Below are 25,992 nucleotides of genomic sequence, written 5' to 3' on the forward strand. Positions count from 1 at the left end.
TGGCCAATGCACTGTTTCAGAGTGGTGGCAGGGAACCCTGCTGCCATAGACGGAGCCACTGACCCCAATATATCCTCCAATTCCCTCTGCGGTTTTAGCAAAACTCAAAATAACAGACAATTAATTTCATTGCACCGTGTCATGAAATAAAATCGATGACAAGAGCATGTATCGACTGCATGATCACACAATGTTACGTTGACATAGCGACTGGTGATGGGAGGGGAGGAGGAGGGGGAAGAGGGAGGGGGTGCGTAAATTGTATTGTATGTCGTTGTGAACAATATAACAGCTATATCACAGAACACTAGCTAGGAGTAGATAACATCAGCAACGATTCAGGAATTCAAAAGCCAGATTGTTCGTTGAATTAATTTTATTTCACAGCTCTCTTTGCCGTCAGTCAAGCAACGCTGAACATCACGTTGGTGAATGGAATATGACGCTATTGGTATTTTTTTTATTATTATATATAATGTCTTTCAGCTACAGCTGCAAAACCAGATATATTTTTATTAAAAAATGAGTCTGAGTATTTATTTAAAGTAAAACACCTTGCAACAATGTAATTTTTTTCAATTTATCCTTACACCCTCCCGTCCCCCCGCGAATATCAAGGAGTCGGTCCCTAAGGTTTTATTTATTTATCTAGTACTGAAAGCATCGACTGTATAACGAAATACGACCGGAGGTCAAGTACGTACATTGCCACAATGGTTCACGGATACAGTATTGACAGAAGGTATTATGAAACAAACGTGTGATGAATGATTACGAAAGTATTCTGACAGCGATGCCTGAATTGCGATCGTAATTGTTGCCATGCGTGCCAGCCAATACTCACCATTGTCCCTCACGTCACATCCTAACATATAGGGCGGTAGGGTAGCCCAGTGATAAAAGCGTTAGCTCATCACACCGAAGACCCGGGTTCGATTCCGGTACAGTATTTGAAACTGCTTATTTGACATGGTGTGCACTGTCGTGCTGTGGCTGAAATGGTGCTGAAGCGTAGTTAAACGTTACGTTTTGCGTGAATTATTGGATGTGTGATGATGTACTGTTACTTGGCAGCATCTTCCCGAGGGAAGGGAGTCAACTGAATGTAAAAGCCCTGGAAACTGGACTTTTATAGTCAGTTAACTCCCTTGCCTTGGGAAGATGACTTTACAGTTAAAGTATTGATCACTGCATTTGTGAAGTGAAGTGTCTGCTTGTACTAGTAAAGAGTCTACAGTGCTAGCCACTGAGATACCATCCCGTCGTATGACATTAATACCCCACTCATACCTATTATGCTGACTCCGTGGTAACCAGTCCTTGTTTTGTCCCCTTAATGCAAAGCTCCAGGCATGGTAACAACAAGTACCATAATCTATTAATTACTTTTGGTATGACGCAGCCGGGTGTCGAACCACATATCTTCCGATTCGCGGGCAGATCCTCTATCTTACTACGTCTTCATGCATGCAGACCACTATATAACGAGCTCCAAGGGACCTATGAAATCAGTTCGTTATATCCGAACTTGTCTATTTACGTGAACACTAAAGTGAATTTCCTGTTTGTGTTAACCCACCCGTTCCTAAAATTGCTTCTTCTATGACGTTGACGTTATATATTAACTGGCCTTAAGTCCCACTGTCCAAGGTTATTATGAACGTTGTTTTTGCCGATTACTCGTAAAATCCTACATCGCTACATCCTGTTTTGAGTATATTACAATATCGATGTCGATAAACGTCGGAAATATAGTTTCATTAGGTTGTGAACCCCCTTCGCTTGTAAAATACGGCATCAACTTGCCTCTTCGTCTGATATTTAATTGTCTGTACCATGGGATTTCTATAACGGAAATATTTTTCAACTGCCGTGCTTTGAATTCAGTTGGGTCTATTTCAATAGAAAACACAAGTGTTGAAATGCTTCCTGTTCTTCATCAAAGTCGACATGTTCTCGACATTTTCGCCTCATCTCGCACTCCATCTAAATGCCAATATGACTCCGCTTCCCCCCAGCCCCCTTTTGATCGACTGTGTGCATTTGCCAATGTGACTGTACGATACGACAGTCTATCAGTCGGTGATGCCCGCCCGAGTCTAACACTGGTCCGGCCCGGAGTCAACATTGCCTATAAATACTTCAGCCTTAACGCCAAATCAATGCACATTTCATGGGTATTTTCACTGCTCTGTTTGTAACATTTACATGGGGAATAACCCGGTAATCTTAGACGCTGAAAACAGATAGAGAATCGACCCACTCCAGGTCCATATCAGGTCACACATACATCGTGTAATGTTAGGTAAAACAGGCCGAGATTACATAATTTGACTTGTAGAGCTCACCTGACTGAAAATCAAGTGAGCTAACGCCAGTGCCTGCTTGTCTGGCGCCGGGGTATGTAATCATATTCACATCAGAAACCACTGGACCTGTAAAACTGAAACTTGCACGCTTGTTTCATCCAATAATGACACCTATATTGGTTGAAGAGGTTCGAAGCCATAATTTTCAAAATGGCCGCGGCGATATGCTAAAGCTTGACCTTGTTTTAACCCTTTTGGCAAATTTTGTAAATCTGTTGAGTAGAGAATACACATGACTATCGGTTCGTGAATAAGAATCGCCGGGTCCCGCAATGGTAAAACTCGGAGACACTACAGCCCTCACCGTAAGCTTACACGCCGTGATATAACTGGAATACTGTTAAAAGCGACGTTCAACCCAGTTTTTAAGGATTATGCAACTTTGAAAACGTTAACTATTATCAGTTAATGTCAAAATGTTGTGTCATGTGCGAGGTAGACTGTTTCACGTCCTCAAATTATAGAATGAGGTTCGAACCCCCTTGGCGATACTTGCTTTCTCATAAAATTCAAAGAAATTAAAGTTACTTGAGTGTTAGAATATAAAAGGAACAGTTCCGTTAATTCCAAGTGTACATACCTGACAACTAACTTGCCATTCGAGAAAAATAATGGCTCGTTTAAACAGTGGCGTCACGGCTGTGTTTTAAGCCCTCTGAACTTAACAGACTGAGGAAGATGAACCTTTGCATGCACGTTTCTTTTTCGGTGGCATCATATTTTTTTCAAATGTGTACAAGTAAATGTTAGATTTTAGCTGACAATATTTAATGTTCATGGAAACTTTTGCGAATTGTGTATTTTCTTTGTTGACTCATTAAACGTTGACTACTTATCTAGGTGAGCTACAAGCCTTTTATTCCTCTTGCAGGATCTCTTTGTAACCTTTTATTATTGGTAGTGAGCTATATGATCATCATCATCATTGTATGGTGTTGATGCGATGATGATGACGATGATGATGATGATGATGATGATGACGACGACGATCAAGGAGAATAAGAGTGACTGTTTGGATTTAATCAGAACGGCCCAACGCAATACTAGTGTATTCCTGGGCAGCGTACTTCGTGTCAACTATGCAAGAGCGTAGACTCAATCATCCGCGAGTCGCCGAAAGTAATTAACATACCGTCCGCAACAATCATAGGTGAAAAGGTGAGGTGATGTTGGGTACGGAGTTCGAGCAACTAAATGCGATAAGAAACAACGAACGCCGGCACACAGTACAAAACAGCACTTTGCAGACGCTGATGAAATCAGCCGATAAGCATCGCTAAAAACAAACGCAGTCAATCTTTGTGGAAATGCTCTTTTAATCGATCACGGAAATTTTAGAATCAATTCTGCACCCTTGATAAATATTTAACAAGTCGAAAGCACAATAATTTAAACCTTCATTCCGTTAACAACCGACATATTCTTTGTTTTGGTTTGAATACTGCAAATCCTTTGGGACAATTACTTTTTCTTTGTGTCGGTTCGGTTAAAGAATAGGAATTGTTTGAACCGTAATTATACAGGGTCTTTCCCACCACGTTACAATGAAGCACCGACGTACCGTAAGTTAATCAATAAACCGAATCACATTAGGTGACGTAATATGCATATGTTGTTGGGCATTAAGGCGGCGATCAGAAGAAAATTAACTGTCGGATCCAAGTAATCGTGATGTAATGAAAGCGGAAAAACATTAGATGTGATGGGGTATTTATGATGGCTGTGAAAAAGCTCATTCCATTATCGGAGATGATAAAATGTGTATATTTTGTCGTTAAAGGAAAATCTGCTCAGTTCATTGCTCGCCACTGAGTCCGTAATTGACTCATGTTGAGATGATTGTGGGATGAAGAATGTCGTGTTCTTCCGCAGATCTTTATCAAGAAAGAAAAGGTTTTCATTTTGTGGGTGAAAATGTTCATTAAACTTTAAGTTTGCTTTCTGTGCTGAGACAGAAAATCGATTTAGGTATTATAAAATCAAGGACTAGGGGCTATTACGTCGTAAGAAGGTAACGATATAACGTTCAAGCTTATACTACGAACGCTGTCAAATGAAGAAGAGTGAGACGTGTGGGTGATTTTTCAGAACCCTTGTTCTCACGAAACACCAGGCTTAGTATATCGTTCTAGAATTGATTACTTAATTGACTTAAACCCTTTAACCATAAAGCATTATTTTAGCACTTGTCAAAAGTAATACTTTATATTTTTACGGAATTCAAATTATGATACGCTGCGAAGTTTTCTTTTGAATCTTTATAAATCCAGGTACTTTTTTAAATTCAACTGATTTTTGTTTATCTCATCTTTGATAAGATATGATATGAATAATACTGAAAAAGAATATTCAACTCTGTGTTTTTTATGTGATATATGGTACATCAATGGAATATCGTTACAGTGTTATCGTGGTACGGCTTGGAACAGACAAAACAAGTGATCGATAATGTAAGCATCCTGGGTTGACATGACGTCATCTTTCGGCGTATTTGCCATAGCTATTGTGACAAAAGACTCCCCATTTGTGTCTATCTTGCAAGAATGATATATTATGGGAATTATCTGCTTCGATATACATACATTTATACGATTGACTACTATTTGACGTTGACATGAGATGATTATGATAAACTGCCGGGCAAAAGAAAGTATACACCCATGTTTGATGGTGGCTAAGAATATCACAAACAAGAAATGGTTACCCGATGATGTATTTCATACACGCATCAACGTTTAAAGTTCATAGTTATCTCACGCTTACAGTTTTTCTGTGACTGTTTTCAACCTTTTTGATAACGTTTGTAATATTTTCGTCAAATCCAATCTTCAAGTGTATATTCTCTCTAACCCGGCAGTTTATATGCCCGATGTAATTAAAAACTATCGAATGTATAAAGGGGCACGGTTGCCCAGTCGTCTAAGGCGCCGCGATTCGCTGTGCAGAGTTGCGTCCCTTTGGCACGCCAGAAACCTATGATTGTGGGTTCGAATCCCGGTTCGCCCCAATTATGTTTCTAGGTTTGTCAGCACAATACCCGTGCTCGTGGGTTTCACCGAAGTGGTAAACGCCTGAGACCTGCATCACTTCGGGCTTTCCTCCCACATTAAGCTAACATGCTGTGATATAACTGGAATAGTGTTAAAAGCGGCGTTAAACCCAACTCACTCACTCACTCACTCAAACGTATAATGGGGAATATAAAGAGCACAAAACACGTGGACAAAGAAACATAAAAATCACAATGCCGAGCTGATATGTTATTAATCTGATGTGACATCGGAAGATAAATGTGCGTGGACTCATTAATGGCTTCCTTTAGATTCAGCTGAGGTTCAATACGGAGGTCTTCCTCCCTACTGGTACTGCGACAACACTATGTTGCTAATACATCACTCCTTTGTCCCACATGTCTGATGTGGTTACGTACTTACAGCCGATAATTGAATAGTATAGTCATTGTTTATAGCCATCCCTATTCATTTACTATAATGTAACAGACAAATCCAACGGTATTTTTTGTTAGTGTATATTTGCCCGTACGTTGTCACACCTGTGAATTTGTAGAATTTTAAAGAGCATCGTTTGAAGCACTTCGAAAGGGTCATTTAATCAGGGTGTAAAGTAAAACATACTTTTTGAAAGATAACATTATGATTCTTGTTTGTGTCACGAAACTGGCTGAAAAATGATTGATTGTGAAATAACAGTGATGAGAACAGGTGTTCCTGAAATGAATGCGAACTGTTGAAATAGATATCATTGTCCACAAATTGTGCATCTGCATACTCGTAACATTGTCCACAAATTGTGCATCTGCATACTCGTAATGTGATAGCACAGTTCGTCATGCTGGGTCTGTTTGTCACAATTTTCATATTCACATTCGTTGCTTGCAAATCATATGCATTTTTCTGAACCCTTGGGCAGTGACTAAATGTAGAACACACTTATATTAAATGTTTTACGTACACTGATAGTGGATCCTCTAATTACATTCACACAGAATCCGATTTTTACACTCATACGGAACAAGTTGTTTTTATCAAAACTGATACTGAATCCCACTTCTAAACTGATACTGAATCCTACTTCTAAACTGATGCTGAATCCTATATTCGCACTGATACTGAATCTTATGTTGTCACGGATACTGAATCCTATATTCTCACTGATACTGAATCCTTTATTCTCACTGATACTGAATCCTATGTTCTCACTGATACTGAATTCTATACTCACACTGATACTGAATCCTATGTTTACACTGATACTGAATCCTATATTCTCACTGATATTTAACCCTATATTCTCACCGATATTAAATGTTATATTCTCATTGATACTGAATCCTATATTCACTCTGATACTGAATCTTATATTCACACTGATACTGAATACTACATTCATTCTGATACTGAATCCTTTATTCACATTGACACTGAATCCTATGTTGTCACGGATACTTAATCCTATATTCACTCTGATACTGAATCCTATATTCTCACTGATACTGAATCCTATATTAACTCTGATACTGAATCCTATATTCACTCTGATACTGAATCCTATATTCACATTGACACTGAATCCTATGTTGTCACTGATACTGAATCCTATATTCACTCTGATACTGAATCCTATATTCTCACTGATACTTAATCCTATATTCACTCTGATACTGAATCCTATATTCTCACTGACACTGAATCCTATATTCGCACTGATTCTGAATCCTATATCCACACCGATACTGAATCCTTTATTCACATTGACACTGAATCCTTTGTTGTCACGGATACTGAATCCTATATACACTCTGATACTGAATCCTATATTCTCACTGATACTGAATCCTTTATTGACACTGGTGCTGAATCAACTCCTGTCTTGTGCGACAGTCGGCTGTGTGTACACGACACCTCATGTGACCTTTGGTGCGTGTCCCTACTTATTGTTGCTACGGACGAAGAGTATTGACACTTGATCATCAGAATTACCAAACGTTGCTAAGCAACCATCACATTTACACGAAAATCGATCAGTTTGGTCACGTGACCCATAACCCCAAACATTTCTCTCCGAGTGTTCACACTTTGCTACTCAGGCCAAGGAAACGAAATTACCGACTAGTCTCTACTAGCAGCGCAGCGATCAGCCCGCCGCTGCCAGGTCACTTGCGTCGGTATTAGGAGAGCGCGACAAAGGTGTTTAGCCGTGACGACGCTTAGCGTCAGGTAGCCTGCCCGGTCACCAGCTGGTTTATCTTAAGAGCGTTAACAATCGTGTTTTCATTGCTCGGTGCTATTGTGACATGATAGAAATCGAACCGAACCGAGGCAAAACCTCTTCATTTCGTTGCATTTGGTTCGTGTGATTTGAGGAGGAGAGATTTATAGGGGTAAGGTGTGGGTTTAGATGTTTGGGAGGGGTGGGGTTCATGTTATTGTGGGGAAGGGGTGGGGACAGGGGCGTGTGTGCGAGGTTGATTGGGGGATGAAGTGGGGGAGGGGAGGGGTATTATATGGGTAGAAGTGTCGGGAAGGGATGTGGTTGGGGGTCATGTTAGGGGGTAAAGGGGTAAGAACAGGGGAGTGTTTGTGGGGTTGTGTGTGGGATGAAGTGGCGGAGTCGGGGGAGGGGATATTATAGGGGTAATGTGTAGGTAGAAGTGTCGGGAAGGGATGTGGTTGGGGGTCATGTTAGGGGGGAGGGGGTAAGAACAGGGGAGTGTTTGTGGGGTTGTTTGGATGGGATAGCTAGGCAGTCGTGTATGAGACAGAACATAATATTGCTGATGGAATGAATCGTTATCTTCTAGATACATGTTGGGGATGTTCAATTAAAGCAGCGTGTAAAACCGAAACGAGACTGTTTTACTTGCAAAGATACCCTTATCAGTACAACTGTCCATGCGGTATCTATGCTCCAAAGAAGTTAAAGAATACACGATATTTTCATATGACTATAGTTGATATATCATGTCTGAATAACTGATTTTTTCACATGACTATAGTTAATCTATCATGCCATCAACAGCGAGTGAGTTTGGTTTGACAGTATTCCAGTTGTGTCACAGCGTGTCAGCTTGATGTGGGAGGAAAGCCCGAAGTGATGCAGGTCTTAGACGTTTACTACCTCTTGTGAAACCCACGAGCACAAAACTACGAGCGCGAACCGGGATTCGAACCCACAATCATAGGTTTCTGGCGTGCCTAAGGGAAGCAACTCTGCACAGCGAATTGCGGCGCTTTAGACGACTTGGCTCCCTAATGCCATAACAAAGTAATTGTAGTCATATAAAAAATCGGGTGTTCTTTAACTTCTTTTAAGTAGTATATATAAACGACCCCATGAGGTTTTCCAATAAGATACTAGGCACAATCATATGACAACGAATAAAAGACAACCATGACATACCATGACATATATACACGAGTAACACGACATACCGTGACATATATACACGAGTAACACAACATACCGTGACATATATACACGAGTAACACGACATTCCATGACAAACATTGATGAGAAACACGAAATACTATGACATACATACACGAGTAATCTGACTACATACACGAGTAACAAGACATACTCACACGAGTAATCTGACTACATACACGAGTAACAAGACATACCATGACAAACATACACGAGTAACAAGACATACACACACGAGTAACAAGACATACATACACGAGTAACATGACATACCATGACAAACATACACGAGTAACACGACATACATACACGAGTAACATGACATACCATGACAAACATACACGAGTAACACGACATACATACACGAGTAACACGACATACATACACGAGTAACATTACATACCATGACATATATACACGAGTAACACGACTTACAATGACATACATACACGAGTAACACGACACACATACACGAGTAACATGACATACCATGACATACATACACGAGTAACAAGACATACCATGACAAACATACACGAGTAACAAGACATACACACACGAGTAACACGAAATACATACACGAGTAACACGACATACCATGACAAACATACACGAGTAACACGACATACATACACGAGTAACACGACATACATACACGAGTAACATGACATACCATGACAAACATACACGAGTAACACGACATACATACACGAGTCACACGACATACATACACGAGTAACATTACATACCATGACAAACATACACGAGTAACAAGACATACATACACGAGTCACACGACATACATACACGAGTAACATGACATACCATGACAAACATACACGAGTAACAAGACATACATACACGAGTCACACGACATACATACACGAGTAACATTACATACCATGACAAACATACACGAGTAACAAGACATACATACACGAGTAACACGACATACATACACGAGTAACATGACATACCATGACAAACATACACGAGGAACAAGACATACATACACGAGTCACACGACATACATACACGAGTAACATTACATACCATGACAAACATACACGAGTAACAAGACATACATACACGAGTAACACGACATACATACACGAGTAACATGACATACCATGACAAACATACACGAGGAACAAGACATACATACACGAGTCACACGACATACATACACGAGTAACATTACATACCATGACAAACATACACGAGTAACAAGACATACATACACGAGTAACACGACATACATACACGAGTAACATGACATACCATGACAAACATACACGAGTAACAAGACATACATACACGAGTCACACGACATACATACACGAGTAACATTACATACCATGACAAACATACACGAGTAACAAGACATACCATGACAAACATACACGAGTAACAAGACATACATACACGAGTAACACGACATACATACACGAGTAACATGACATACCATGACAAACATACACGAGTAACAAGACATACATACACGAGTAACACGACATACATACACGAGTAACATGACATACCATGACATACATACACGATTAACAAGACATACCATGACAAACATACACGAGTAACAAGACATACACACACGAGTAACACGACATACATACACGAGTAACATGACATACCATGACAAACATACACGAGTAACAAGACATACATACACGAGTAACACGACATACATACACGAGTAACATGACATACCATGACATACATACATGAGTAACAAGACATACCATGACAAACATACACGAGTAACACGACATACCATGACAAACATACACGAGTAACACGACATACATACACGAGTAACACGACATACATACACGAGTAACATGACATACCATGACAAACATACACGAGTAACACGACATACATACACGAGTCACACGACATACATACACGAGTAACATTACATACCATGACAAACATACACGAGTAACAAGACATACCATGACAAACATACACGAGTAACAAGACATACATACACGAGTAACACGACATACATACACGAGTAACATGACATACCATGACAAACATACACGAGTAACAAGACATACATACACGAGTAACACGACATACATACACGAGTAACATGACATACCATGACATACATACATGAGTAACAAGACATACCATGACAAACATACACGAGTAACAAGACATACATACACGAGTAACACGACATACATACACGAGTAACATGACATACCATGACATACATACACGAGTAACAAGACATACCATGACAAACATACACGAGTAACAAGACATACATACACGAGTAACATGACATACCATGACAAACATACTCGAGTAATCTGACTACATACACGAGTAACAAGACATACACACACGAGTAACACGACATACAATGACATACATACACGAGTAACACGGCATTCCATGACATACATACACGACTAATCTGACATACATGCATGAGTAACTGCATACCACGACGTAAATACAGGAGTAACATGGCATACCATGACAAACATACCCATGTAATATGATATACCATGAGATACAAACAGTAACAGATCAAGCTACCAACTTCAGTCCACCACGCTCTGCCATGGCCAAACACTCAAGTTTGCTTATTTCGTATGTATGTAGCCCTACTTCATTTTAGGACACATACACGAGGGGACGAATATACCATATATAGGTTTTAATACAAAAAGTGAATGCATCCACTTTAGTGTACACATAATTATTGTTGTCACACAAAACATTTAAATACAAAAATATACTGTGTTTATGATGTGTCATATGATATATTTAAAAAAAAGAGAGAACTGTTTCGTAATTAACTAGAAAGAGAGTAGCACATCAGACTTCTATTGATTTTAGCAGCAAGACTTGTATGATGCACATACACGTTAATAGTATTAATTGATGTTTATATATATATATATATAGAGAGAGAGAGACTTTTACGTTAAATAGTATTAATTGATTAATCTATGGATCATCCTAACAAATTCGAATTAGTCAGTTAAATTACACGGTGTACACGGTCTAACATAATGAATTATTTTCTTTTACAGAAAGCACATTTTGAAGCTAAAATGTTGGGCCCCTGCTGAACCAATGTGTCACGTGGTTGGATCTGTACAAACTGATTGGATGACGACGTGTCACCAGAGGTCACTTCAAGATGGATTTTATTCGGAAGTTCGACATAGAATTGGACAAGGAGATCTACTATGCAGGGGAAATTCTGTCGGGGAAAATCATCGTGCAAAACACTGAAAATATCAGGGTTCAAGGTAACAACATGACACATACCTCTTTCAGTGAGTGAGTGAGGTGGCGTTAACGCCGCTTTCAACAGTATTTCAGTTATTTCACGGCGTGTCAGCTTGATATGGGGGGAAAGCCTGAAGCAATTCAAGTCTCAGACGATTACCACGAGCGCGGGTTTGGCGTTGACAAACCTAGACACGTTCTCAGGGCGGATCTGGCATTCGAACTCATAACCATAGAAGCCAACACCTATGCCAACTGGGCCCCTCCATGGGTGACCCTTTCTTCTGTTAAGCTCATCTGGTCAAGTGTATTGATTTAAATATTCTCAATACACGTACACTCTATATTCAATAAATGTTATAACATGAAATTACAGATTTATTAACAAAAAAATATATATACCTCAAAATACTTACACTATTGCAATAGTAACAATGCCATCGATCGAATGACTAGAGATTCCTGTTCCCAGTCCCGACGTCATGTGACATGATATCTTTCGTTTCATTTCAAGACACAAATGAATGTTACCTTTCCAAATGAAAACCTCCGGATGATTATCTGGATTAACGAACTATAGGTAGAGAGTAATGTCCTTAATGATTTTTTAGATTTATCTAACAGCATTCGCCCGGAAAGTGGTGCTTTGGAATTAAGGGGTCCGGTTTCAAAGGGTTTCACTGTATCAGATGATTCAGTTCTGAATTCTTAAATGGACAAAATCAACATAGCAAACATCTTCAACCTGCTAATACCAACATCCTCAAGAACCGTTTTTGTGTTTATTTGTTTTTTGGTCACCGATCCAATTTTTGACACATACTTTCTACCGCTTCTTTACCAAATAGACCAGTCTTACCGGCAAAGTGTTAACACCGACTGATTTTTCTGTACTGTACATTTTCCTCTTGCATGTAGGTCACGACACAAAGTATTACTGTATCGCTTTAAGGTAAAGGTTCCTGGCACTTAAATGTGTCTTAATTGTATTAATGGCCTAACTCCTGTTAACAATTACCGTTGCTGATAATTGGGTAATTGTGAGTGTAAGTGATGACCCATAGTGTTATTGAATATAAACAGCAGCTGATGGAGTTCCTGTATAAAAGTCAGTTAACCGAATGACATCCTTTGTTTTCCGTTCTGGAACCATTTATGGTAAACTTCGGAGATGAAACGCATATTGACGCATAGCGAACGTGCTCAATGTTGTTTAACGCTCTCCCGCAAAATTCCGCAAAAATCTAATCTGGACCAGAAAAAAACGGTGATTGATATTATGAAATCAAAAGCCTGACCACCTGATCAGATTAGCCGCCTCAATCAATTGGTGAGGACCTTTTAAAAATGACTTACACGCAACGTCAACCACGGATCCTCTCGGGTAATTGAGTATGTTTTTTCCGCTGCTATTAGCAATATCATATCTTATACCGGTAAACATCTATGTTGGGAATCAAACCTGTCCTGAACGTGACAAGCATACATTTCAACCAGAAGGCAACAAGCGACCACAACAGTCTCAGTACTCTTTCTCTTGTCTTTTTAAAAGCACGTCTGAATTAAACATGTAATAATAAAATGTTCACCCCATGTAATGGTTTGTTCGACGCAACCTGTAAACATATAGATAAAGGCATTATTGATTTTTGTGGTGATGATCGAAATCGCTCGTGATGTTTTATGCAGCATATTACCGGAAACCTAATTAGAGTGTGCTGGGCGGGAATCCCTGCGTTTCATACATACACTAACATGTCAGTTCCTGCGTGTGTTTCTCATCAGAAGCGTATTTTCAAAATGACCAGGTCTCAGTAGGCAGGAAACTTCTTAGCAGATATGTAGTATTGTCAAGGCAAGGAAAGATAAATCCGGACGAACAGGTCATTCAGAGAACTAATACCAAAACCAGATTTTACACCGAACAAAACCCAAACTTATCGATCGCTGTTCTATATGATCCAAACTGTGATGAGAAACTTTTTAGAGCTCTTCATTGCTTTAATTTCAGACTTTACTTTTTATTTATTTTCATACTTATTTCAAGTGTCCGTACATTTTGATATTATCTCTTGTAAATGAAGATAGCCCGACACTCTACAAGTGGGTGATGTTGTGATCGCTGCGCATTGCAACCGTAATAAAAACGAGAACAAGATCATTTTTAACTTGGGCCTTGTAATTAAATACACGCTTCTGCAGAAAATCATTTCACACATTTAGTTTTGATATCACTAGTCTCTCAATTATTTTAGGAGCAAGATTTACCTTTTTTCTCTAAATGTGAAATGCGGTAGTTCTTGAGGCCCATAAATACTCCTTTGTCTTTTCTGCCTGCAGCAAATCATATTTAATAATTATGTTTTCGGAGGAATAGTGCTAAACTGATTCCACTGTTTTTTTGCGCACAATGCTTACAGCATTAAGCATGCCTAGAACATTAGTACAAATATGTACCATATCCGATTATAGGTGCGTATGCGTAACGTCCTTAAATACGAATGTCAATAAACGACCCAAAAAAATTCAAGTAGGCCACTGTCTATTTACGATATCGAAGACCAATGAGTACAATGTTTAGCGTCGTCCAATCGCAGCCTACGACAAATCTGCCACCGTCTGACTACCCTGTAGACAGGAACCCAGCCAGGGATATTACCATTTGCATGCCATACCACCCCTTTAAACATCGCTATTGTGCTTCTAGATGTACACGGCGATATTTTAATCCTGTTTTGTCTAAACAACGAACACTATGTACAACATAGGCAATGATTTAAACCAAGCAATGCAGTGATCGATATCATGAGCAGAGCTTCACGCCGTCGGGGTACCATGACATGCAACCAACCAAGTCACCAAGCTTGACCACACGATCCATCTAGTAGCATCTCACGACAAGCATAGGTTGTCGGGGACCTATTCCAACCCCGAATCCCCTCGGCTACACAGACAATGGCACTCTTTAACCATTCCTGATATATTTAGACCCGCGCACATACATCCGTCTCATGCAAATCGCTTCCTGTAATGCATAATAACGCTTAGTCTGTATACAGACCCTGAAACAAATATATCCAATACAGCCCATGCAAGTCTAAAATATTTGGCAAGTCTAGATTACTGCAGCATTAGGCTGAAAATGAAGAGAGTCTCTGGGTTCCTTTTGTAATATTTCATATCTATGACTTAACAACTGTTTTTATCTGGAAAATATGATCTTTTCAGAGACTAGATGCTGGTCCAGGTAACGGTACCCAATGGTTAACTATCGGATGTCATACTACATCATATCAGTAACGACGTGCCGTCTATCCTTGAATCAACACCTTAAACTTAACACTTGTGAAACATCGAGAGACATTTGAAACAAAAATGAAGAAACTTAGCCAAATATCTGGCTTCAAGTAAACGCCATACCTCTCGAAATTAATAAATAAATATATTTGCTGCGTTTATTTGAAGATTTACTGTAAATCTTCTTTTCTGGTCCTTGTTAAAAAACTCCCATAGCACATTGCAGTGATGGCAATATAAGGCTCCAGATTGAACATATTTGAAACATTGCTCTACTGATTTGTTCGTATAGTATATGTTCGTGCCCAACTGTGGTTGAGGGAGTATGGTTTAAAGCCGCTTTAGAAAAGTGTTTACGTTATGTCACCTCTTGTTGGAGGCAAGCTCTAAATGAAGCAGGCCGAGGGCCCTTATCACTCGCAACACACGAACACTGAAAACTGGTGTTACAATTACGTTCCTCCGTCAGGAACCATTGAGTCTACACAAAATCAGAACAAGAGTGTGTCTTTAACAGCTTCTGCTGATGGATGGGTCTACACACAGTTGTTGAGTCCACAGTATCGACAAGAGGGTATGTTTTTTATATTCCTTTAAAATGTTTTGATAAACCAGATTCCACCAAATCAGAAAAAAAGACCCTATGTTCCGGAATTTGAAATTTGCTAACACGGGATTTGATGCTTAAACCTTTAAACATACACACACGTCACTAAGCTTTATGTCGAACAACATTCCAGCAGCTCCGGCCTTTGATGTCTACATTTCACAACTTTTGAGGTATAATCGAGCATGCTCTTTCCACTATGATTTCAAACAGCATCATACGACTCTTGCTCAAAAGTTACATTCGAGACCAAAGTAGAGATTTCAAAACGTTTTATGACATGTGGAAGACATTTCCAAATTTGACGTCAGATGAACATGATGTTTATCAGGGGAACAATTAACATTCCTTTGCAAGTGTTTGTGACGGGTGCCACGGGAGTTGTGATATAGTCAGAATCGCCCGATGGTCAATGCTTTCATATGATTACTCAAAGGGTTTTGTCGCTTAAATAAGAAGTATTAAGTGACCTTTCAGATGTGGAAGACCAGTGTTGCAATATATTTGATTAATATCGGACGTAAGGCACAAAAGGTTCCTTTACTAAGATACCAGGCTGTGAATATGATGACATTCTCGGCACAAGTCTCCTGTATGATATATATATATCTGGAAGATTACGGGGTTTAACAACACTCATTCGTCTCTTCACGACTACTGGTTACAAAAGGTTCATTTAAAAGAGAGAGAAAATCGCAGAGCTGTCGCTGTGCAAAGAAATCCGAAACCAAACCATATCAGAAGGTCGTATTCGCTGCGCGTGACACATTTCTAACAATATCTATAGGGAAATTCACATTGGCAAAGCTTTGGAAAACCTTTGGTTCACCCATGCTGCCAAATTTTGTTCTTGTTGTTTTCTGAATTTATCGTCCAGTGTTCGGGGCTAGCCTGTGATCTACATGCTCTTGTGTTTCCAGGCATTCGTCTTCATATACGGGGCAAGGCCCACGCGGAGTGGAGAATCACACGGGCAGGAGAAAGGCGACATGTTAAACAAGATGAACACTACATAGACGAGAGAAAGTCTATCTGGGGAAAAGGTAGGATTTGGAATCAGGAATTTAAAAAGCGAATGTTAGTACAGAAGGAAATAGAGCCTATTCAAGATGCTGTTGACAAAAGTCATTATGAGAAGGGCTGCATTATACGGACGTTTGAGATGTTGTCGATGTCCCCAGGCGTTCGCGAAACTGCAGTGCAAGTGATGATACCTGGTGTTTGGGAACATAACTAACTGCAGTGTTATGACATCCAATCTCATTAAAATCATATCTAGTTCTACTACCGCAAAACATCCCACGTCAGAACGACCTTTCATCCGACCAATCACAATGTCGCTTACGAGATCAGGAAAGTGACAGTCGGAATGAGTTTTCTAATCATGCAAACACGAAACATTTAACACAGGGTATTCCGAACTATCGTTACGGGCTTTACGATTGAATCCATACAATCTAGGTCATCAATTAGCCATTCCAGAATGTGCTTTTGTTCAGATTTCAAAATTTTATTCGAGAATTTGTCAAAATATGTTTCGAAACGTAGTCGCCAGTTTGAAACTAGTAACGTAAAGCACGAGAAAGCTGCCTTTTGATTGGCTAATGTCGGCCTCTTGTCAGTCATTCCATTGGTCGGTCAAAGTACGTGAAAGGTTAGTCTGACGTGACCCGGATGTCCTCAGATCTTTGTTTAGCCGCAGCGAGAACTAAGATCTGATTTAAATGAGATTGTTATGACATCCAGTCTAAAAGAAATGCTAACTGTTTTGATGGGGGTGATACACTGTGTTAGGGGACATAACTAACTGCAGTGCAAGCTGTGATTACCGGTATTTGGGAACGTAATTGACTTCAGCGGAAGTCGTGATACCCGGTGTTGGGGAACATGACTAACTGCAGTGTTAAGCCATCGATCTAAAAGAAGTGCTAACTGCAGAGATGATGATGATACCCAATGATGCGGACCTAACTGTAGTGTTCGTCATTGCTTCCAGTGATGGGGATGCGCTAAATGCAGTGTTGGTGATGATGTCTGGTGATTGAGATACGCTGTTAATACATCTGCAAACATTCACACTGAAATATTTATATATAATTCTTTTGATAGGTTATTGAGATATTCCACTCTGTCACAACGCCATTTTATTTAAAACAAAACAATCAACCTTTCTTCATTTTTAAGGCAATATCGAATACTATCTGTATGGCAAAATGAAAAGTTGACTTATATTACTTATATTACTGTTCTTCCATCGGTCCAAATTTCACATTCACATTGTAATTGATTCCCATAACATCCTGCTGATTTTCATTATCTCGTTATTTCTTTCTAGGTAACCAAACTTTCATTTCTTCCTTTTAAATGTTTGCTCCTGGTCAAATATTTAGAGACACTTCGCCTAATTACATTTTCTAAATTTTATTCCAGACAAAAACGAAGAAGGGCCGATACCTATCTTACCGAGAGGTAACCACAAGTATCCGTTCGAATTCAAACTACCGGAGAGTGCTCTCCCCTGTTCGTTTGAAAGCAAGATCGGCACAATTCGTTACTACATCCGGGTCACCATCGACATTCCATATGCCTCCTGTCCGCAGGGAATCAAGTACTTCACAGTGGTCGGACCTCACACCGACTGTATGGACGAACGATTCCTGGTATTTGTATTTGTAGTTTGATTTCGGGTATGATAAGATAACAATTTGGTATTCGTTTTTCAAATTGCTTATTGACAAAGAGTAGCCCAGCTGCAAGAAGGCGTTTCAAATCGGTGCAAGAGTTGTGTGCCTTAGTCGTACCATGATCCACTGATCTTGGGTTCGAATCCAAGAGTCGTTCTGATTATGATTCTTGTTAATTCAGCACCAAATCCTTACTCCCGGAGTTTTTTGATGAGTTTCATCAAAGTGGTAAACTTCAACAACCCTTTTCACTTCGGGCGTTTCTCCTACATCGAGCTGACACGTCTTGATACAAATGATATACTGTTCAATGCGGTGTTAAATACAACCCATATACTAACAATTTAGTTCCACAAAGAATGGTTCCTAGCACTACAACATTGCATACCTGAGGGAACAGGGGAGGGCTGGAGTCCCCAAATTATATGGGACCGACCTTTTGATATTCTTTGGCGGGTCTGGAATTTTTTGGGAATAAAAGACCCAATTCGTCCCCGACAATTCTTAAAAAAATTAATTATGCCTCAGACCCTGGAAAAACAAGAAATTGTCTGCCACAAACATGACATTGTTGCAATGTATTTTACAAAAATATCCGGTTTTGCAGCAGTTCCTAAAAAAATATCTATGATTCGTTGCTCACAATATCGATCACTGATCCAGACGCTTGCATTTGTATTGAACACCCATGCCAATTCCCTTTTGGCAAGATACCAGGAAGCATATAATATCAGTTAATCACGAATTCTAATCTTGCTTGATTGCATTGAAGAAATGTAATTTTAGCATTATCTATGCCGTCGCCTTTTATTGCTTCTTACTTGCTTCCAATGCTTCAGATGCTACCTATGCTACTTTTATTCATGATATAAACCAATTTTTGTCTCTAAGTTTCCCAAATCCTAAATAACTCTACCCTGATAATGAAAGATAATTGAAGCTGGTTGATAGACATTTCGCGTTTATGTCTCTTTTCCTAAGAGTCAGTCGGCTCTTAAGAATGTCGAACGTTGGCCATTTTGTAAGATGTCCTCTCATTATATTGCCTGACTTCAATTTTCATTCTTCTACTAAAATGTATTGAATATCATCGTGTGATTAAGTCGACATTAAGTATATATATTTCTTCACCAATCACACAGTTATTACCACTGATATCCATCTGAATAGATATCTTTTTAAAAAAAACATTGCTTTTGGGGGGGTCCTGAATCTAAATTCAGAGAGAGTATTTGATACGGGTATCATTATTGTGTTTTGGACTTTAGATTTCAGCCAAGTAGCGTTTTGATAACGTTTGTCCTTTTTTGTTCAAATCCAATTTTCAAGTCTTTACTTTCTTTGCACGGAACAGAGACCAAGGGACAGTTTCACACAATATACATACAAAATGTAAGGCCTTGATCAAGAAGTCAACACCAGTGCTTGGGGTGAAGTCCGCCTTTAAAAAAGCCAGATGGTCTTTAGCCACAGATACAGTTCGTCCGTTCATGTCTTGTATAACCCCCTTATAGTGCATTGACGGAGGTCTGCCTTAGATATATTGACCAAACCCACAAAACCCATTTCATCTCTAAATAATGCACACTAAATCAATAAGATAAGAGGAATGTCAGATTATCTTCCACCTGAAATCACAACCACTGTCATCATCAACAATGTAATATGTTTGAGTTAAGAAGAAACCGTTCACATACATATGTGAATATGAAAAGGACAGCATAAATACTGCATGCTCGATGGGAAGTAAGCATTGGGTGAGTTATTGCAAACTACGTTATGTTGACTGTACCGTAAATTGCAACGAGTAAATTATTGATGTGTTCGGGAAACGCAATAGTATTAGTGCAAGGCGTCATGTCAGCTCTAAATATTTGTTTGATGTTAAGTTCACACGATATACGGCTTTTCTATTGCGCGAGGGGGCGGTCACAAGACCACGAAACTGACGTTCATGAGCGTATGAACGACACATTTTGACGTTCATACGTTTTTCACGAGACTGTATTCTTGAAATAAGGTAAACACCGATGGACTATTTACACATTTCTGGGAAATTCCCAAGCGCGAATAAATACAGAAGGCTTGTCTCTGATCATTTAGACCCTTTAATCGTGATTTCTTTGTTCAAGCATACATTGTGAAAGGTCTGCACGCACGAATATCCTCGCTACGACTCATTCTGAGGAACGAAAGGAAGAAATGCAACCCAAACTATCGACTCGATCCGTACCTACATGAAGACTACAGTCTACAGCAATCTATGAATTTACCTCAGTATCTATTCGACATAGTCTTATTATCACCTTTGCATAACTGGCCAATTTATCAATGATGACTCACACCTATAATCGCCAGTGTTCATTAACAACCTTGGAAATCTTTCCTGACAGGTTGATCATGTCGGCCCTTTTGACGTCTTTTACTTGATGTAAATATATTACTTTGACTGAACTACTGGCGTATTTCTAAAGAGACTTTTCTCATATAAGGATGATATTTTTTAAAATTTATTTGCTTCAACCCAATTGCAAAAAAAAATACTGTAGATAAATTTGAGTATACGTACGCTCGTGTCACCTCTCCTTTTCCGGGATTATTTTAAGTCACACGTACCAAATGAAAGTATGTATAAACTAGTGGTAATTAAGAATTGACTTTCATTTTTTGTGATTTCATTGGATTATGAACCGACATAGCAAGACCCGACGTTCATACAATTTTGCCTCTACCCTATGAATGTTCATACTCAAATGAACTCACAAAAAGTAAGCCCCGTGAAGATCCGGGTTGGAATAAGTCTTCAGCATCCCATGTTTGTCGAAAGAGGCGACTAACGGAATCGGGTGGTCAGGATCGCTGACTAGGTTGATGCATGTCATCGTATCCCAAATGCGTGGATCGATGCTCATGATGCCAATCACTAGATTGTGTGATCCAGATTATTTATAAACCGCCGTCATGTGGCTGGAATATTGCTGAGTGCGGCGTAACACAACAACCAAACAAACACAAAAAGTGAAATAAAAGCGACAAAATTCATTCCATAATCATATAAAAGCAGTCCATTGTAAGTTTCCGACTATATCACGAGCATGAGGTTATGAATCTCTATCAAACAGTGATGAGACCACGTTTTCGCGAAAATAAGCGTATCCTGCACCACTGTTGCACCCATCACAAACACATGCAACGGCATGTCAATTGTTCACCTAAAAACACGGTAACATATGGTTCTAATTATAATAGGGAATTACATTGGAAGTAGTATTTTGTGTCAATGACGCTTCAAATGTGTAAATGTCCTCCACAGGAAATTTAGGCCCTGAATCTTATGAACTTGAGTCACATGGCGCTCAAACGTTGTGAAACATAGACACCAAAGGCCAGGCGTCTCGTAACAAATGCCCAATGGATCAAGAAATGAAGATGTTCCTAAAGTTTATCTTGTGGGATGATAGAGCTTACAAAGCTGTTAAATAAAATGTTTGATTATTTTCTGAGATTGCGAAAAATCAAACAAATTCTTTGAGTTTGTGAGAGGTCAATTCTTGAATAGAAACACATTCTACCTGGCTCCAGACAATCACAATCTAAAGCGATGGTGTACATATTTTACATAGTCTTAGTTAAAGTCGACATATCGCATGGGGTCCAGGGTCTGCCAGTGGATTTTTCTAAAGATATTTATTTGAAAATTGTTTGACGTTTGTTTATGTCAACGATCATAAGATTCTGGCACGTTTATTTGACGACGGGACTTCGCCGTAAGATTACGTTTATGCATTGGGTTGCATATCAAAGACGACGGCTAGCTTCATCAGACATCCGATCTTATTATACCAGTAGGTCCACTGATAGTATCGTCTAAATCTTGATAACCAATAGCTTGATTTACCAGAGTTATTCAAGGGTAACCTCAAATGGCATGGAGAAGCAAGGTGCGGTTCCAAGTAGTTAACACTGCAGGTAGTACACTGTTGTTTCGATCAGATCTTACATTCTTTTCCTCTTACATCGGTCGTCAAACAGGAGACCCAGTTTTCGAAATCCCACATTGCTATAGTAAATTGTAGGGCTCCGATGATGGTCGGCGTGAGGCAGGTGAGATCGTGTTGTTTTGATTAGATCGTGGGGCATTGGTCGTCAGGAAGAAGATTCGGGTTCGAATTTCCCCATTGATATACTATAGGTATCCAGTGTTGAAGCAGGGCAGGCGTTAAAGTGTTTTATCGATTAGATCCTTTTACATTTGCCGTCAAGCCCGAGACACGTGTTCGAATCCCAACATTGGTACAATATAAGTTGACTAGGTATGAAGCCGGTACAATTAACAAAAACCTGCCACACTAAAGAGTGTTTCGAGGAGATCATTTTTGTGCAGATTGTCCGGGTTTTCAGGAAAGAGTTATCTTCTCTTGTTTAAACTTTTGCTCCATTTTTGCTAAATGCTTTTTAAACACATTGCAACAATGTAATTTTTGTGGCAAAAATGTTATTTTCTTCTTCAGCAGTTTGAAGCATAATAAGTATTTTTGCAAGCATTTTCTGGGATAATGTATTTTTTTCGATAAAATCCCAGGCTCCCTCCAAGTATCCTTAAGAACACTAGGAACACATACAATGTCACGCAAGGGTTTTATTGACGGGAAAAGTACAATCATGTTTGTTACATTACAGACGCCTTCTCATGCCGAGTCGAAGAGATACAACTGTATTCTTTGCTGTGGCAAGGGTCCTCTGTCTTTGAAGGGGACGTTGGAGAGGACTGCCTACTGTTGTGGGGAGAACGTCAAGCTGAAGGTGGAGATCCAGAACGGCTGTGACGAGGAGGTGTGGCTGGTCTGTAGAATGATGCAGGTGCGTGGTCGTCAGGTTATTCAGCGAAACCTCGATAGGCCGAACCCCATTAGTCCGGAAACTCCCCCTTCTATATTCAAGGGGCATGTTTGGAGATATGTGATTCAGGGCTGTTTCTGTAGAAAGATGCAGGTTAAGGCTCTTCAGGATGTGTTTGCTGATGTATGGTTCAGGGCTGGATCTGTAGAAAGAGGCAGAGAAAGTCTCTTCAGGGTGTTTGGTGATATGTGATTCAGGGCTGTTTCTGTAGAACGCTGCAGGTTAAATAGCTTCATGATACGTTTGTAGAGGTGTGGTTCAGGGCTGTTTCTGTAGAAAGATGCAGGTTAAATATATTCAGGATACGTTTGTAGATGTGTGGGTCAGGGCTGTTTCTGTAGAAAGATGCAGGTTAAATATATTCAGGATACGTTTGTAGATGTGTGGGTCAGGGCTGTTTCTGTAGAAAGATGCAGGTTAAATATATTCAGGATACGTTTGTAGATGTGTGGGTCAGGGCTGTTTCTGTAGAAAGATGCAGGTTAAATATATTCAGGATACGTTTGTAGATGTGTGGGTCAGGGCTGTTTCTGTAGAAAGATGCAGGTTAAATATATTCAGGATACGTTTGTAGATGTGTGGTTCAGGGCTGTTTGTGTAGAAAGATGCAGGTTAAATATATTCAGGATACGTTTGTAGATGTGTGGTTCAGGGCTGTTTGTGTAGAAAGATGCAGGTTAAATATATTCAGGATACGTTTGTAGATGTGTGGTTCAGGGCTGTTTGTGTAGAAAGATGCAGGTTAATATATATTCAGGATACGTTTTTAGATGTGTGGTTCAGGGCTGTTTGTGTAGAAAGATGCAGGTTAAGTATATTCAGGATACGTTTTTAGATGTGTGGTTCAGGGCTGTTTGTGTAGAAAGATGCAGGTTATATTTCTTCATGATACTTTTGTAGATATGTTATTCAGGGCTGTTTATGAAGAAACGTGCAGGTTGAATATCTGCAGGATACGTTTGTAGATGTGTGGTTCAGGGCTAGGTCTGTAGAAGTAACTTCAGGATATATTTGCTGGTATGTACATTTGATTCGTGGCTTGTATGAAACGGAAACTACAATATGAGGTGTGGTTAAATGGGGTTTGACGTCGCGTTCAAGATTAGTTCATTCACATAGTGACGTGAATGCATCTTTTTGTCTATGGGGCAATACTTGTACTTGTACTGACGTGTGTTTGTTGTATAATGCGAACCTACTGACATACCATGCAGCAGTTGGATACCCAACCCCAAGCCGACCAGTCCTTGCTTAATACCCTTATTTCCGAGCGCTAGACAGGGTAACAAGTGCCATCCTTTAACGTCTTTTGGTATGATGCACCCAGGTGATAGGATCGAACCATCGACCTTTCACTCTCCGGTGGACACTCTATCCACAACGCCACGGAGGTATGTACACAAAGATGTTAAATACAATTACTACGGACGTTGAGTTACAAGTGGATCAAACAATTCCTTTATTATCAGTCTCTCATCTTGTTTCAGTACGTGGAATATTTCATCAACCGTGGCGTGCTGGGGCTGTCCAAGGAGCTGAGACATACGGTGATGCAGGTGGAGAGTCCCCATATAGAGCCCCACACCACTACAAGTCTGGATGACCTCTGGCATCAGCTGCAGGTGCCTATCATGCCCCCAACCATGGTGGATGTGTGTGGACTGGTACAGATCTACTACACGCTCAGGGTAGGTAACTCTATGTGGGATAGGTATTTGTGTCATGGCGGAGGTGCGTGGCTTGGTACAGATCTACTACACGCTCAGGGTAGGTAATTATGTGTGGGACAGGTAATTCTGCAATGATAAATGTGTGTGGTTGGGATCTGCACCACGCTTTAGGCATGTAGCCCAATGTGAGGCAGGCAATTCTGGTAGGATAAATGTTTGTGGCCCAGATCTACAGCATGCTGAGGATTATACTTTATGTATAACAGGTAAGTTTGTCATGGTGGACGTGTCCGGCCTGGATCAGATTTACTACACGATCAGGGTAGGTAACTCTATGTAGGGCAGGTAAACCTGTCTTGGTGGACCTGTGTGGCCTGGATCGGAATTACTACACGATCAGGGTAGGTAACTCCATGTAGGATACGTAGTTGTGTCATGGTGGACGTCCATGGCCTGGATTAGATTTACTACACGATCAGGGTAGGTAACTCTATGTAGTACAGGTAATCCTGTCATGGTGGACGTGGGTGGCCTGGATCAGATTTACTGCACGGTCAGGGTAGGTAACTCTATGTAGTACATGTAATTCTGTCATGGTGGACGTGGGTGGCCTGGATCGGAATTACTACACGATCAGGGTAGGTAACTCCATGTAGGATACGTAATTGTGTCATGGTGGACGTCCATGGCCTGGATCAGATTTACTACACGATCAGGGTAGGTAACTCTATGTAGTACAGGTA

The 25,992-nt window shown here is 39.9% G+C and overlaps 1 protein-coding gene across 1 annotated transcript in view; it reads left to right on the forward strand.

Annotated features, from left to right (window-relative positions):
* The window catches only part of LOC124135614, a 34,250-nt gene that overhangs the window by 2,146 nt on the left and 6,112 nt on the right, over positions 1-25,992 (forward strand). The window contains exons 2-6 of the mRNA XM_046501022.2: positions 11,891-12,112; positions 16,917-17,039; positions 18,427-18,656; positions 23,361-23,540; positions 25,067-25,267. Of these exons, the coding sequence (XP_046356978.1) occupies positions 12,001-12,112; positions 16,917-17,039; positions 18,427-18,656; positions 23,361-23,540; positions 25,067-25,267 (846 nt within the window). The 5' untranslated portion in view covers positions 11,891-12,000. The remainder of the gene's footprint in view (positions 1-11,890; positions 12,113-16,916; positions 17,040-18,426; positions 18,657-23,360; positions 23,541-25,066; positions 25,268-25,992) is intronic.

The sequence above is a fragment of the Haliotis rufescens genome, unplaced genomic scaffold (assembly GCF_023055435.1).
Source record: "Haliotis rufescens isolate VD_foot unplaced genomic scaffold, xgHalRufe1.0.p SCAF_92, whole genome shotgun sequence".
Lineage (NCBI taxonomy): Eukaryota > Metazoa > Mollusca > Gastropoda > Lepetellida > Haliotidae > Haliotis > Haliotis rufescens.